Source organism: Podarcis cretensis (genome assembly GCF_951804945.1).
Source record: "Podarcis cretensis genome assembly, chromosome: 2".
In the NCBI taxonomy this organism is placed as follows: Eukaryota; Metazoa; Chordata; class Lepidosauria; order Squamata; family Lacertidae; genus Podarcis; species Podarcis cretensis.
Window position 1 is genome coordinate 51,321,605 of NC_137171.1, and position 12,570 is coordinate 51,334,174.

General features: G+C 46.6%; 1 protein-coding gene across 4 annotated transcripts in view; it reads left to right on the forward strand.

Annotated features, from left to right (window-relative positions):
- The first annotated feature begins 435 nt into the window (after positions 1–435).
- Positions 436–12,570, forward strand: part of SH3TC2 (SH3 domain and tetratricopeptide repeats 2) — a 58,079-nt gene continuing 45,944 nt past the window's right edge. The window contains exons 1-2 of one of the 4 annotated variants that reach the window (XM_079964763.1): positions 8,454–8,593; positions 8,920–8,983. In XM_079964763.1, coding sequence (XP_079820889.1) covers positions 8,582–8,593; positions 8,920–8,983 — 76 coding nt within the window. In that variant the 5' untranslated portion in view covers positions 8,454–8,581. Of the gene's footprint in view, positions 621–8,453; positions 8,594–8,919; positions 8,984–11,638; positions 11,769–12,570 lie in introns of those variants that run through there. The other 3 variants (XM_079964768.1, XM_079964764.1, XM_079964767.1) reach the window with 3 other exon arrangements.

Here is a 12,570-nt window from a genome sequence, read left to right on the forward strand (position 1 = left end):
TTTTAAAAACAGAAAAGTAAAAGAGAAAGTCTATTCCACCACTGTTTATTAGTGTTGCAGATTAAAAAAAAAAACAAAAACCTGCAGCTAGAAGGTGTTTGACACTCTGGAAAGTTTAGATTCCCCCAAAGAAACCCACAGATAAAGTACAGAACCTCCCCCTGTTCAGACAGCATATATTCCAGTAACAATGGGCCTTTTGACTGCTTGGCAATGGATCGTAGAATATAGGGAACGAGATGAAGGTTTATTAAGTTATTTTAATGAGGGTTGCTGGCATCAAGTCCTTTATCAGAATTCCTGTCGGGGATTTCTAAAGGAAGGAGTTGCCTTCATCTCGGAACAACAAGTTGCAAGCAGTTTCCATTCCCTGTGGGCCCAGATATTTATAATCTGACAATTGATTCTTCTTTTATGACTGAACAAATTCATTCCCCGCACTCCCATCTCTAAACAGAACTGTAGCCACCAGGAGAACAATATGACTGAGGTGACTTGGTGTTTTATTTGATGCTAGGGCACACATTGTGCTTCAACACATCAGACTAAGCACATGAACCTACTACAAGGACTTCTGTCCATCTGTTCTGGAAATGTCTGGATGCAGGACAGAGCACCAAGTAAGTACATAAGAATATATGGTATGTATGTATATATATGTGCATAAGAATATACAGCCATTTGTCATGGATGCTTTAGCTGAGATTCCTGCATTGCAGGGGTTTGGACAACATGGCCCTTGGGGACCCTTCCAACTCTACGATTCTGTGATTCCATGATTCTTATTTTTAAAATAACCTAAAACATTACTGTATGCTCGATATTTTAAATGTATATTTTATATTCTTTGTAAACGGTTTACAGGTTTTAATTTACAGTTAAGCGGTATTATACATTTTGTAACACACACACACACACACACACAAATACACACACACACATTCTTTCATTGTTTCTGCAGTGGACATACACCATCTATTTTGCCTGAAATCCTACGACAGTGACTGTATGGTGAAATGTGAAAATTGGTCTTCCCCAGCCTGCCGCCTGCAGATGATGCTGGGCTACAGCTCCATCAGTCACAGGCAGAATGTCCAATGGTTAGTGTAATGGGGTTGCTTGTGCGTAAACCGGTGCAATGCTGGGTTGCCTGAGTGAACCTTTTCTGTCCAGACAGCCACTCACCCGTGGCTGTCTCAATCTCTGGCAGAATCCGTCAGTGGGCATTTCTTGAACTTCTTCCAGCAAAGAAGCTCTTTGACGCCTAGTCTCCTCCTACTCTCCCTGCGTGGAAGCCTTCTGCGCAAGGAGGGTGTAGGCAGCGGAGGACCCTTACTCTCCCCGCTGGTCCCTGGCGAGGAGTCAGGGACCGCCTCACCGCTTCCCCCATCTGCCCCCCTTCTCCACTGGTGCTACGCTGATTCTCTTCCCCAGAAGATGGGCTGCCTCTCCCCATCCTGGGACGCTCTCTGGGACCCCTCCGGAGCCCGCTCTCTCCCTCCGGCCCTGATGGCAGTTCCCTGACAGTTAGGGATGATGAATTATTTAATTCATCAATGGAATATATACATAAAAAATCTCTAAGCAGTTAATATAGAAAACCCTTAAAATTCACTCACTCATTCATTTTATTTGTATGCTGTTTCTCCACACACAAAAAAAATCATGCTCAAAAAGGTTTACAGCAAATAAAGAGGGATGCATCTCAAACAAACACTACAAAAACTTTTGATAATAACACAGCAAAACAATAACATAAGAATTTCATTATAACATAGCAAAAGAGTAACACAATATCAATTTCAGAATAATGTACCAAAACAATCGCATAGTAACAATTTCATTATAACATGGCAAAACAAAAATATAGTAACATGCTAAAAGCCACATTTCCATAAATATAACAACATGCAGCATCCAAAGCAAAAATAACAAGGCAGTTTCACAGTCTTACATTAGTCCTAGGAAATCCCCTCCCATAACATTAAAGGTAAAGGTACCCCTGCCCGTACGGGCCAGTCTTGACAGACTCTGGGGTTGTGCGCCCATCTCACTTAAGAGGCCAGGGGCCAGCGCTGTCCGGAGACACTTCCGGGTCACGTGGCCAGCGTGACATCGCTGCTCTGGCCAGAGCCAGAGCCAGAGCCGCACACGGAAACGCCGTATACCTTCCCGCTGGTAAGCGGTCCCGATTTATCTACTTGCACCCGGAGGTGCTTTCGAACTGCTAGGTTGGCAGGCGCTGGGACCGAGCAGCGGGAGCGCACCCCGCCGCAGGGATTCGAACCGCCGACCTTTCGATCGGCAAGCCCTAGGCGCTGAGGCTTTAACCCACAGCGCCACCTGCGTCCCTCCCCATAATGTTACTTAGCCACAAAATCAAGACTAGAATACAGATATAGTAAATCCAAAAACTAAGTTAACCAACTAATATAATAACCAACTAAGTTTGTTATTACCAATAACCAATAACCAATAACCAACTAAGTTTGTTATTGGTATGAGTTTTTGTGTATCTGAAGAAGTGTGCATGCACACAAAAGCTCATACCAATAACAAACTTAGTTGGTCTCTAAGGTGCTACTGGAAGGAATTTTTTTATTTTAATAAAAGTTAAAAACTGAAACATTTCAAGAGCACAAGATTCTGGTAAAGTCAAATTTCATGCAGACTCTCAAAAATTAGGTGCTGGGATTATCTTTCAATGCTATATTCCCCACAAACACTTAGTTGGGGGGGAGGGAAACTGAGTGGCAAAGTGAGTCCAAGAGATACATTAGACTGCGGTCAAGGTGCATTTCCCATGTCCAAGTATTAAGGAACAGCTCTTACAGATATTAGATCCCTTTAATGCTGTGCACTGCAGTTGAAGCAGCAGCCTCAAAATGCGCAGCCCGTAGCCCCCTTAGCAACTCCCCGAGGCATCTGGGTTCCCTGAAATTCCCTTTCAGATCCCTGTGTGGCCCCACATCTCCACAAAGGCCCATGACATCCCGCTCTGCAGGTTGATGCCTGCACTCTACCTGCATCAGAAGGCCATTGATCACCCTGCATTATTGATGGATTTAAGGGTACTTAGCACTGTTGAAGATGCAAGATAGGGATATTTCTAGCAAAGCTTAGCAGCAAAACAAAATCACAGTCCAAGAGTGAAAAAGTAGCTCCAAGGTGGGGCAGAAGTGACCTCTGCTTGGCCGCTGCTGCTTCAGCGATGGGGAATCAACCAGCAAGGAGCAATTCCCCACCTGCACGGTATCGTTGCCCCTTTAAAACTAGATGGAAGATTTCTGCAGGCTGCGGGAGTCCCGTGTTGAACTGTTCCTGCCATCCAAGGAATCGAGACCAGGAGCTAGAAGCAGGCACTGGAAGAACCCGCCCTTCTCCTGGATGGAAGGGAGTTGGCACTTTGGATCCCATTAAAGGCAAGGCTCCCTGGGGTTTTCTTTCCTTCTGTGCTTGCATGCCTCTTGTGGGCTGGCTCCTTTGGAGAGGAAATGAGTGCAGTTTACAGATGTTTTCTGGATTTCCCCCAAAGAAGAGGCCTGTAGTGCTAGGAGTGGCTGCTTTGCAGATGAATCCCAAGAACAGGAAGGCACTGGGATGTTATATGCATTGAGGAGTGAGAACTTCTGTATTTCTAATAATGGGTGGCATCAGGAAGCTCTGGCTAAAAGAGGATGTTACCACACTGGAAGAGAGATGCTAAAGCTACAGGGCAGCTGGGATATTCCTTTTCACCTTGGTCAGAACAATCTGAGTCAAGATCAGGGTACTATTTTAGATTTTAACTGAAGGTGAAATTGCCACAAAAAGGGGCATTTAGAGAGCATGTGCTGTGGATACTTTTTTAAAAAAACAAAAAGTCACAATAATATAGGTGTTCCTGAGGAATAACATGAGGGTTGGGAGGATTGTTAAGGAGACTGTGATCTTTCTCTCTTAAATTGTTGTTTGGGTTGAAAGAGGTCATGCCGGGTGTAATGACTGCTGGTTAATGAAATAATCTGTGTGCTCTGAACTCTCAAAGTGCTTTATAATCCTGAGTATTATTGCTAAAGCTGCCATCACATTGGTAGAAAATTTTCCCAAACCCAAATAAACGTTGTACGTTGAGATGTTGCGGCCAACACAGCACCAGGGGTAGTGAACATGGTACCTTCCATATCTGTTAAGACTCCAAGCCCCATCAGCCCCAGCTGGTATGGCCAGTCCAGTGGTTAGGAAAGAGGGGGGTTATATCATCTTGCATCCTCTGGAGGGCACCTGTTGGCTACCCCTGGCTTTTTACCCCTGCAGTAGCATCAAGATGCTGCCCTTGCAGGCTTGAATAGCAGCCAAAATGCCTGCAGCAGGGACTTCTTGCATCCTGCCTTCTAAAGGCTGCCAGGAAATCCTGTCCACCCTGAAGCAAGAAAGTAGCCTTCCCATTTCCTCTCTCCCTGCCCCTCCAAAAAAACAAAACCCTGCTCAGTCTTCCAAGCAGCTAAATGTATCATGTTCTTTGATGGATACAGTGGTACCTCGGGTTAAGTACTTAATTCGTTCCGGAGGTCCGTTCTTAACCTGAAACTGTTCTTAACCTGAAGCACCACTTTAACTAATGGGGCCTCCTGCCGCCGCTGCGCTGCCGGAGCATGATTTCTGTACTCATCCTGAAGCAAAGTTCTTAACCCGAGGTAATATTTCTGGGCTAGCGGAGTCTGTAACCTGAAGTGTATGTAACCTGAAGCGTATGTAACCTGAGGTACCACTGTATCATGAACTCAGTGCCATAGCTATGGGGCAGGGTGAGGGAGCTAGCTGGGGTTTTTTTGCCCTGGGTGAAGCCTCCAGAGGGGCAGCATTGAGACTCCCTGCCTGTATGTGTGTTTACGCAATTGTGTGTGGGCTGGGTGTGTGCGCCAAACTGGGTCTTTGACCTGGGTAAAATAAAGGCTTGTTTCGCCCCCTGAATGAACTCTGTGCTGCATTCTTCAGATTCCCTTTGAATGAATGTCTGCCAAAGGTTGGAATGACAGGTGAGCCATAAATTGAACAAACAGGCCCGTTTCCACCGGCAGTGTAATCTACAGTTCACCTCAGAATCTCCATGAAGGACAATGAGCATGTTGCATGACACAAAATATTCCCCAGTAACAATTCATTCTGGAATTAACAGGCGTAGAGATTTCTAATGGCAGAATTGTTCTGCATGCTTCCTGTGACGTGCATCCCTTTTGGAGGCATTGGGCATGGTTGCATTTATGATTTCATAGAGAGATGTGTGAATAAACATAATGGGATTAGACAACGTCACGGAGGATAAAGCTATCATTGGTTCCTAGTCATGATGGCTTTATGTTATCTTCAGTATTGGAAGTTAACATAAATAACAGCTGCTGGAGAGTAACCATGGAAGAGGCCTTTTGCCCTCATGCCCTGCTTGTGTGCTTCCCAGAGGCATTTGGTTGTGGGAACAGGGTGCTAGACTAAGCAAGCCGTTAGTGTGGTCCAGCAGGGATCTTCTGATGTTCTTCTATGTTTGACTAGTGAATCAATCGGCCATGTTGTTTATGTGTTCTTCTGAGCGATGAGAAATTCCAAGGACAGCACTTCTGGTTTTGCTTCTCTTCGGATGAGAGAGCACGGAGACTCTTAGTTGTAAAAATACAGGGCAACAGTAAACAGAGGCAAACAAGCACTTCTAGAAAGGAGAGAGAACTTGGGCGGCCGCCTCCAAGGTGGCACCACCAGTTTCAGCTAGTTGCTTCTAGAAACTCTCTGCGTTCTCTCCTCCACCTTTGTTTCCTCCAAAACTGCCAGCTACTGTTTCTTTCTCAAACACAATCCGTAGTGGATGATAAGGTGGGGTGGTCATGGTGCTTACCTGACCTCCCAGCAGTGGAATCACTGTAATTTATCATGAGGGAGAGTGGGAGGCAGTGGGTAAGGTCAGCATTGTGCAAGTGCACCAGCAGGAACAGCCTATTTATTAGCTTCGGTAAAAAGCTCGTTCAAGCATTGCCTAGGGGTCGTCATTCACAGCATTGTCATAGATCTGGTTAAGCAGCTTTCAGGCTAGATCAGGGCAGTTGGTCAGGAGCTGGTTGAGTTTCTTGATCAGAGAGTGCCCTGTATTTATCTCCGGTGTGGGTTAAAGAATTGTATTTTTGCAGCACTGACCTCACTGACACCTTGTCGTCGTCTCCCCCCCCCCCAGTAAACAGCAGTGACTTCACAGAAGGGAGGTCGGATAAGCACTTCTACCCAACCCTGCCATCTGCTATTGCTCACAATGCGCCACACACTTCTGTCAAACATGACCCCAAGTGAACTATCCTTGCAGGGGACAGTCCACAGCCATTTAGAAATACTAACATCATGGTACCAAATCCAAGACTCTTATCAGTCATCATTTTAGGGCAAAACTATGGTGGCAGATCCATTCACAGGCAAACTCACAACCCTATGTTTTTATGGATTAAGCTATTATACATATTCACACACACACAGTTTATTTATTTCTCAGATTCCGATTCCTATGCTGCTCACTTTTCCCTAAGCAATGAACAATTAACATTTGACAAAATAACAATATTAAAAACTGTTCAGCAATCAAAGAACTGCAAAGCTGGTCCTAATACAGGGAAGGCTTGGTTAGATACGGTAGTTTTGTTTTGAGCAAACTTCTTAAAGATAAAACAGAAGAAGCTTGCTTAATACATATTGGGAGGGAGGTCCACAGCATTAGGGAGCTCTGCTTCTGGTGGTTGTAGAGTGGGCATCATGTGGCATCAGGAAAGTGCCTTGGCTAATAACCATACTGCTTGGGCAGAAATGAATGGGGCTGTCCCTCCTGCAAACTGGCTCCAAGTTGCTTAGGGGTTTATAAACCAACAACAGCACCTTAGCTTGGGCCCAGTAGCACACTGGCTGCCAGTGCAGATCTCTCAGCAATAGTGTTGTCTGCTATTGCCATCTTCTGCTCTAAGTGTAGCTTCCAGACCAATTGACAGGGCAGCTCTACATAGAGCATATTGCAGTAGTCCAGTACTGAGATTTCCAGTGTCTGGCCCACTGTGGTCTAGGAATGGTCACAGCTATCATAGGTATAGCTGGGGAGGGCAGCCCCCCATCAATAAAAATCAATAAAATATATAGCAAACTGGGGTTCTTCCCCCACCACAAAAGGCCTGCCTCCCTAACAAAAATCCTGGCTATGCCCATGACAGATGTTGTACATATACATACATGATTTCATTCGCATGCTGTATTTCCACAGTTCAAACCATGCTCAGAGCAGCTTACAACATGAAAAAAACACATAACTACAACCTAAGTAGTCTTAAACCAGCCTAAGATGAAAAAACGAGTCCCTAGCTGCTAAAAACACGTTTGCAGCGACAAAGATGGACCTAGGAGCACCCAGAGACCATATACCTCATCCTTCAGAGAGAGTTTGGCCAAATTCAGAACAGGTAATTGGTCTGCCTCCCGGACATGGGAGCCAAACTGGTCTTGTCAGGTTTCAAACTCCGTTTATTGGCCCTCATCCAGTGTACCGCTGCATGCAGGCACCGGGGCAAGACTCAGCCAGCCGCTCCTGATTCAGACGTTATGCGGAAGTAAACAGCAATTGGAAATCCATTTAACTTCCTAACGTGGCAAGAAGGAATAAGAGGGAAACTTACCAGAAATAGCCACTCAGACACCAGCAGTGGCTATCTTAGTGAGCTCTAGATATTGTTGGACTGGACACCACTTCCCGCCCTCCCTGACCACTGCCCCTGCTGGCTGGGGCTGATGGGAGTTGGAGTCCAGCACATATGGCCAGCCACAGTTGAACCTTCCGGCCCTACAGGAATCTAGCTCACACCCTTCTCCCCTGCCTTTGCTTCCTTTCCAGACGGGTGGCAAGGAGCAAGGGCAGCTCTGCAGTCTCAGTTGAAGTTTAACCAGCGGTGAAAAGCCTCTCTTTTCAAGGGCACAGGAGAGAGAGAGAGAGAGAGAGAGAGAGAGAGAGAGAGAGAGATCCTAGAAATGGGGGAGTTGCGCAGGTGGCTGGACCAGACGAGCTAGTTTAAGCAAATAAGCCGGGCAGCGTCTCAGGCCAGCGGACAGCAACGCGGCTGTAAACAACTTGGCAACCCGTTTCCTCTTCGCAACCTTGCGGCGCCCCCCTCCCGCGCTCTCATTGTTTGGTAAGGTAGTGCGCGGGGGAGGCGGCGGATAAACACCCTGTTGATTATTGCCCCGTTCCAGTTTGCGCCGGGAAGCCTTCCCCCCCCCCTTTATTTTTCTCCCGCCCTCTCCGGAGGTGTTTACAGCTGCGCTCCTGGGTAACCCATTGACCTCCCCGTCCGGCTGCGCTGCTGGGAAACCAGCAAGGCTGATAAGGCTCCCTTCTGGAGAAATTCCTGTTCCTTGCGCCAGGGCGGGGCAGAAGCTGGACCCCAGCGCGAACAGTTTCTCTCAAGTTTCCCTTCCCCGCCCGCTCGCGCCCCTCCTCGCCTTTCGCCTCTCTTCCCAATTGCGCGCCCGAGGTGCTTTGGGAAGGGGAAGGGCCAGCCGGGAACAGGGGAGTCGAAGAGAACGTCTGTAGATGAGCCTCCAGGTCAGTACCATCCATTTGGTCCCTGCTGATTTCTCGTCCCCCCCCCCTTTCCTCCCGAGTCCTCCTCCCAGCCACCGTTTTGATTCCCTCCCTGGCATGCCTTGCCTGCTGCTTCCCAGTGCAGCCAGCCGCGCAGGCGGAGGCAGCGTCGTGTGCGCCCGTGTGGCGCGCTCTGCCCCCTGCGCTGGCCCGGCACCGAGAAAGCGGGCACAAAGAATGGAGGAGTCGCTCTTTTGGTATCCGGACTCCGGAAGCGATAGTCTTATGCTTGCATCATGGGCTGCTTCTCTCACCCTCTTGCTCCTCTCTCTCTCTCTTCCCTCCAGGGAAGGGCCATAGAGCAGTGCTTTTCTTGCAGGAGGTCCCAGCTTCAGTCCTTGTCATTGCCAGGTACTGTTGATAAAGTTCCTTGTCTGAAATCCTGAAGAGCTGCTGCCAGTCAGTGCAGGCAGTACTGAGCTAAGTGGACCGATGGGTCAGATTCTGCACAAGGCAAATTCCGACATTCCAGGGTTCCAGAGCACTGCTTTAGCTGGCCTCCCAAATCTTGTGGATGTCCTTCACTGTGAGAAGTCTTTGATATACCCATTGTGTACTGTGGCAGTCACTGCAGATGGCACAGTCCACATGGGAAGGATCTGCAGGGTTCTGTGCAAAAAAAATTTAACCTTTCATGACTGGATATCGTTGCACTACCTGGAAGAAGAAGAAATTGGGGATGCAAAGAGTGAATCCTTCCCCTTCCTGCAAGAAATTCAGGGTTGTGAAGATCAGGGCCTCAGGTGGCAGAATGCAAGGGGTATTTGCCATGAGTGCCACAGCCAGAGAAGGAAGGAGAAGCGACTGAGGTGATAGCGGCTTCTGGGTTCTGGCAAGATCTCATGGGAGCTCTGCAAAATCTCACAAGATCTTGCGGGGCTCTTGCCAGAACCCAGGGGACAGGCCGCCCCTGGCAAAGATATCACCCCCCCAACACACCACTGAGGCAGGTGAAATTGAGAGTGTGCGTTTTGACCAAGGCTATCCAATACGGTTGTACCTTGGTTTTCAAACAGCTTACTTCTCAAATGTTTTGGTTCCTGAACGCCGCAAACCTGAAAGTGACTGTTACGGTTTGCGAACCATTTTTGGAAGCCAAACGTCCAACATGGCTTCCGATTGAGTTCAGGAAGCTCCTGCAGCCAATCAGAAGCTGCACCTTGGTTTTTGAACATTTTTGGAAGTCAAACGGACTTCTGGAATGGATTCTGTTCAAGAACCAAGCTTAAAAGTTAAGCCACTCAGGCTTAATCTAATCCCCTGACAGCACTTGTAAGCTTTACGCCACAGTGGCCTTGCTGTGGTAGATGTAGCAAGAGAATCTGGACCAGCATGCAGTTCAGATGTTGAATAACTGTCATATATAGGCAAGCATTTGCAGGGACCTCTCTATCTATCTATCATCTATCTATCTAATCTAGCAGATTCAGAATGCTTTAATTTGTGTCAGTCAATGGAATCTTGTTCATGTCTGCTCAGAAGGAAGTCCCACTGAATTCATTGGGGTTTACTCCCAGGTAAACGTGCATAGGATTCCAGCCTTCGCATCCCCGCATACTCCCTCAACTCCCAAGGACATGGGCTCAGGATTGCTTCAGCCCTTTGTACACAAAAACAGGTAAAATGGTGATTTGCATAATAATCCTATGCATGTTTACTTGGAAGTCAATCAGTGGCCTAAATTGGCAGCTGTGATTGTAAGTAAGCACCAGGGATAGTTCCCATCCCCCTTTGGACAAATTTCTCTTCAATGAACAGGGATGAGTATGCATAATTGAAACGTTGAATCATATGAGCTACTGGAGCTATGCAAACTTGCTGAAGGAAGTTGAGATATTGCTAAATGCGTGGTAGGAAAAGAGGATCTGTTTGTCACTAAGAAGAGTTGCCATGTTGCATGGGAGTCATGCCCTTCTTTCATTCCAGGCACTCTGACCCTTGAATTGAGCAGTAAGAGCTCCAGACCCTTAATGAATTGCACCTCTTTACCCTATAACTAAGGGACGTGGGTGGTGCTGTAGGTTAAACCACAGAGCCTAGGACTTGCAGATCAGAAGGTCAGTAGTTCAAATCCCCGTGATGGGGTGAGCTCCCATTGCTCGGTCCCTGCTCCTGCCAACCTAGCCATTCAAAAGCACACCAGTGCAAGTAGATAAATAGGTACTGCTCCAGCAGGAAGGTAAACGGCAATTCTGTGTGCTGCTCTGGTTCGCCAGAAGTGGCTTAGTCATGCTAGCCACATGACTCGGAGGCTGTACGCTGGCTCCCTCGGTCAATAAAGCAAGATGAGCGCCGCAACCCCAGAGTCGGTCACAACCGGACCTAATGGTCAGGGGTCCCTTTACCCTTTACTTTTTTATCCTATAACTGCTTGCCCAAATCTGGCTTTATTTGCCGAACTTTTGAGTCTGATTGGATGTTACCGTTTCTTTGCAGTTTCTCTTTACCTTTCCTACCTTTTGCAAATAGAGAAGAGGAATATAATAAATAGCCCTTAGGTTTCCAGTGTTCACAACTGCAGCAAAGAACTTTAATATAAAACAGCAAGAAGACCTGGCCAGTTTATTATATGGCCATGGCTTTGCTTCCTATCAGGCTTCCAGCACGGAATCCAATTAACCTAGCATATCCTGCGATCTTCGGATGAAGGGTGTTATAGAAATTTTATATGAATGAATGAGTGAATAAATAAATAAATAAATAAATAAATAAAAATATACAGTGGAAAAGATAATTTTATGTTAAATAAAGGTCCCCGCCCCCTCTGGAGGATGTATTTGGACAGCTACCTATTTCCAATACAAATACCTACACATTGGGTTCATATTTGTGATGATTTGGGAGGGTAAAGAGGAGGCTGTACCTAATCACCACCCACAATTCTGGGTACTCCATGCCCTACTCCCCCCCCCCATTTTTTGGCTAGCAATACTGTGTTTATCCACACAATTGCATCCAGGATGCTGTATATTAGATAGGGATGGGTAATCTACCTTGCTTCACTAGGGAGGAGCAAAAATCCAGCCCTCCTGCAGCTGTAAAAAATATGTGTGTGATGGAGATAGTCTGTGCATATTCATGACTCTAGAAATTGGCAAGCCAAGGCCTAGCAGTGACCCCTCTTCCCCTCATGTTGGTGAGTGATTTTTATTACAGTGGTACTTCGGGTTATAAATGCTTCAGGTTACAGACGCTTCAGGTAACAGACTCCGCTAACCCAGAAATAGTACCTAAGGTTAATAACTTTGCTTCAGGATGAGAACAGAAATCATGCGGCGGCAGTGGGAGGCTCCATTAGCTAAAGTGGTGTCTCAGGTTAATAACAGTTTCAGGTTAAGAACAGACCTCCAGAACAAATTAAGTTCTTAACCCGAGGTACCACTGTATTATTATTGTGTGAGGAGGCATATGACTGTGGTTTGTTGAATTACTTGCTGCTGCGTGTAAATCTAAAGCCATGAATGCTTTTTGCATAAGAGGGCCAATAGTTTCGTTGAGGTGAAAATGTAAACAGCTGTTTTGTTTTCATCCAGTAGTGATGGGGACAGGAGTTGAGAGAGGTCATCATGAATGGATCCAGTATTATAAATGAAGAAGGGTGAGAGGGTCAGTGCAGAGAGTGCAGCTTCCCCACTCTTCCTTTTTTTTTTTTTTTACTTTCTGTTTTTCCATTGAGTGTATTTGATTCCCTTATCTTTAGCCCATGGCTGAATACCTTGAACTCCACTGACGTGAATGAGGGTTTTGCATGAAATAGATAGATCTTCTGATAACTGATAAGCATTCAGTTGTGACAGGAAAGGCGGCAGAACACTATCCCAAGTTCAAGTTGATTTTGAGGATGTTTTATCTTCCTGAGATGGGGAACCTCAGGCTTGGGGGTCAAATGTGGCCCTTCAGACATCTCTGTCTGGCCCTCAGAATTCCCCTCAGGCCAC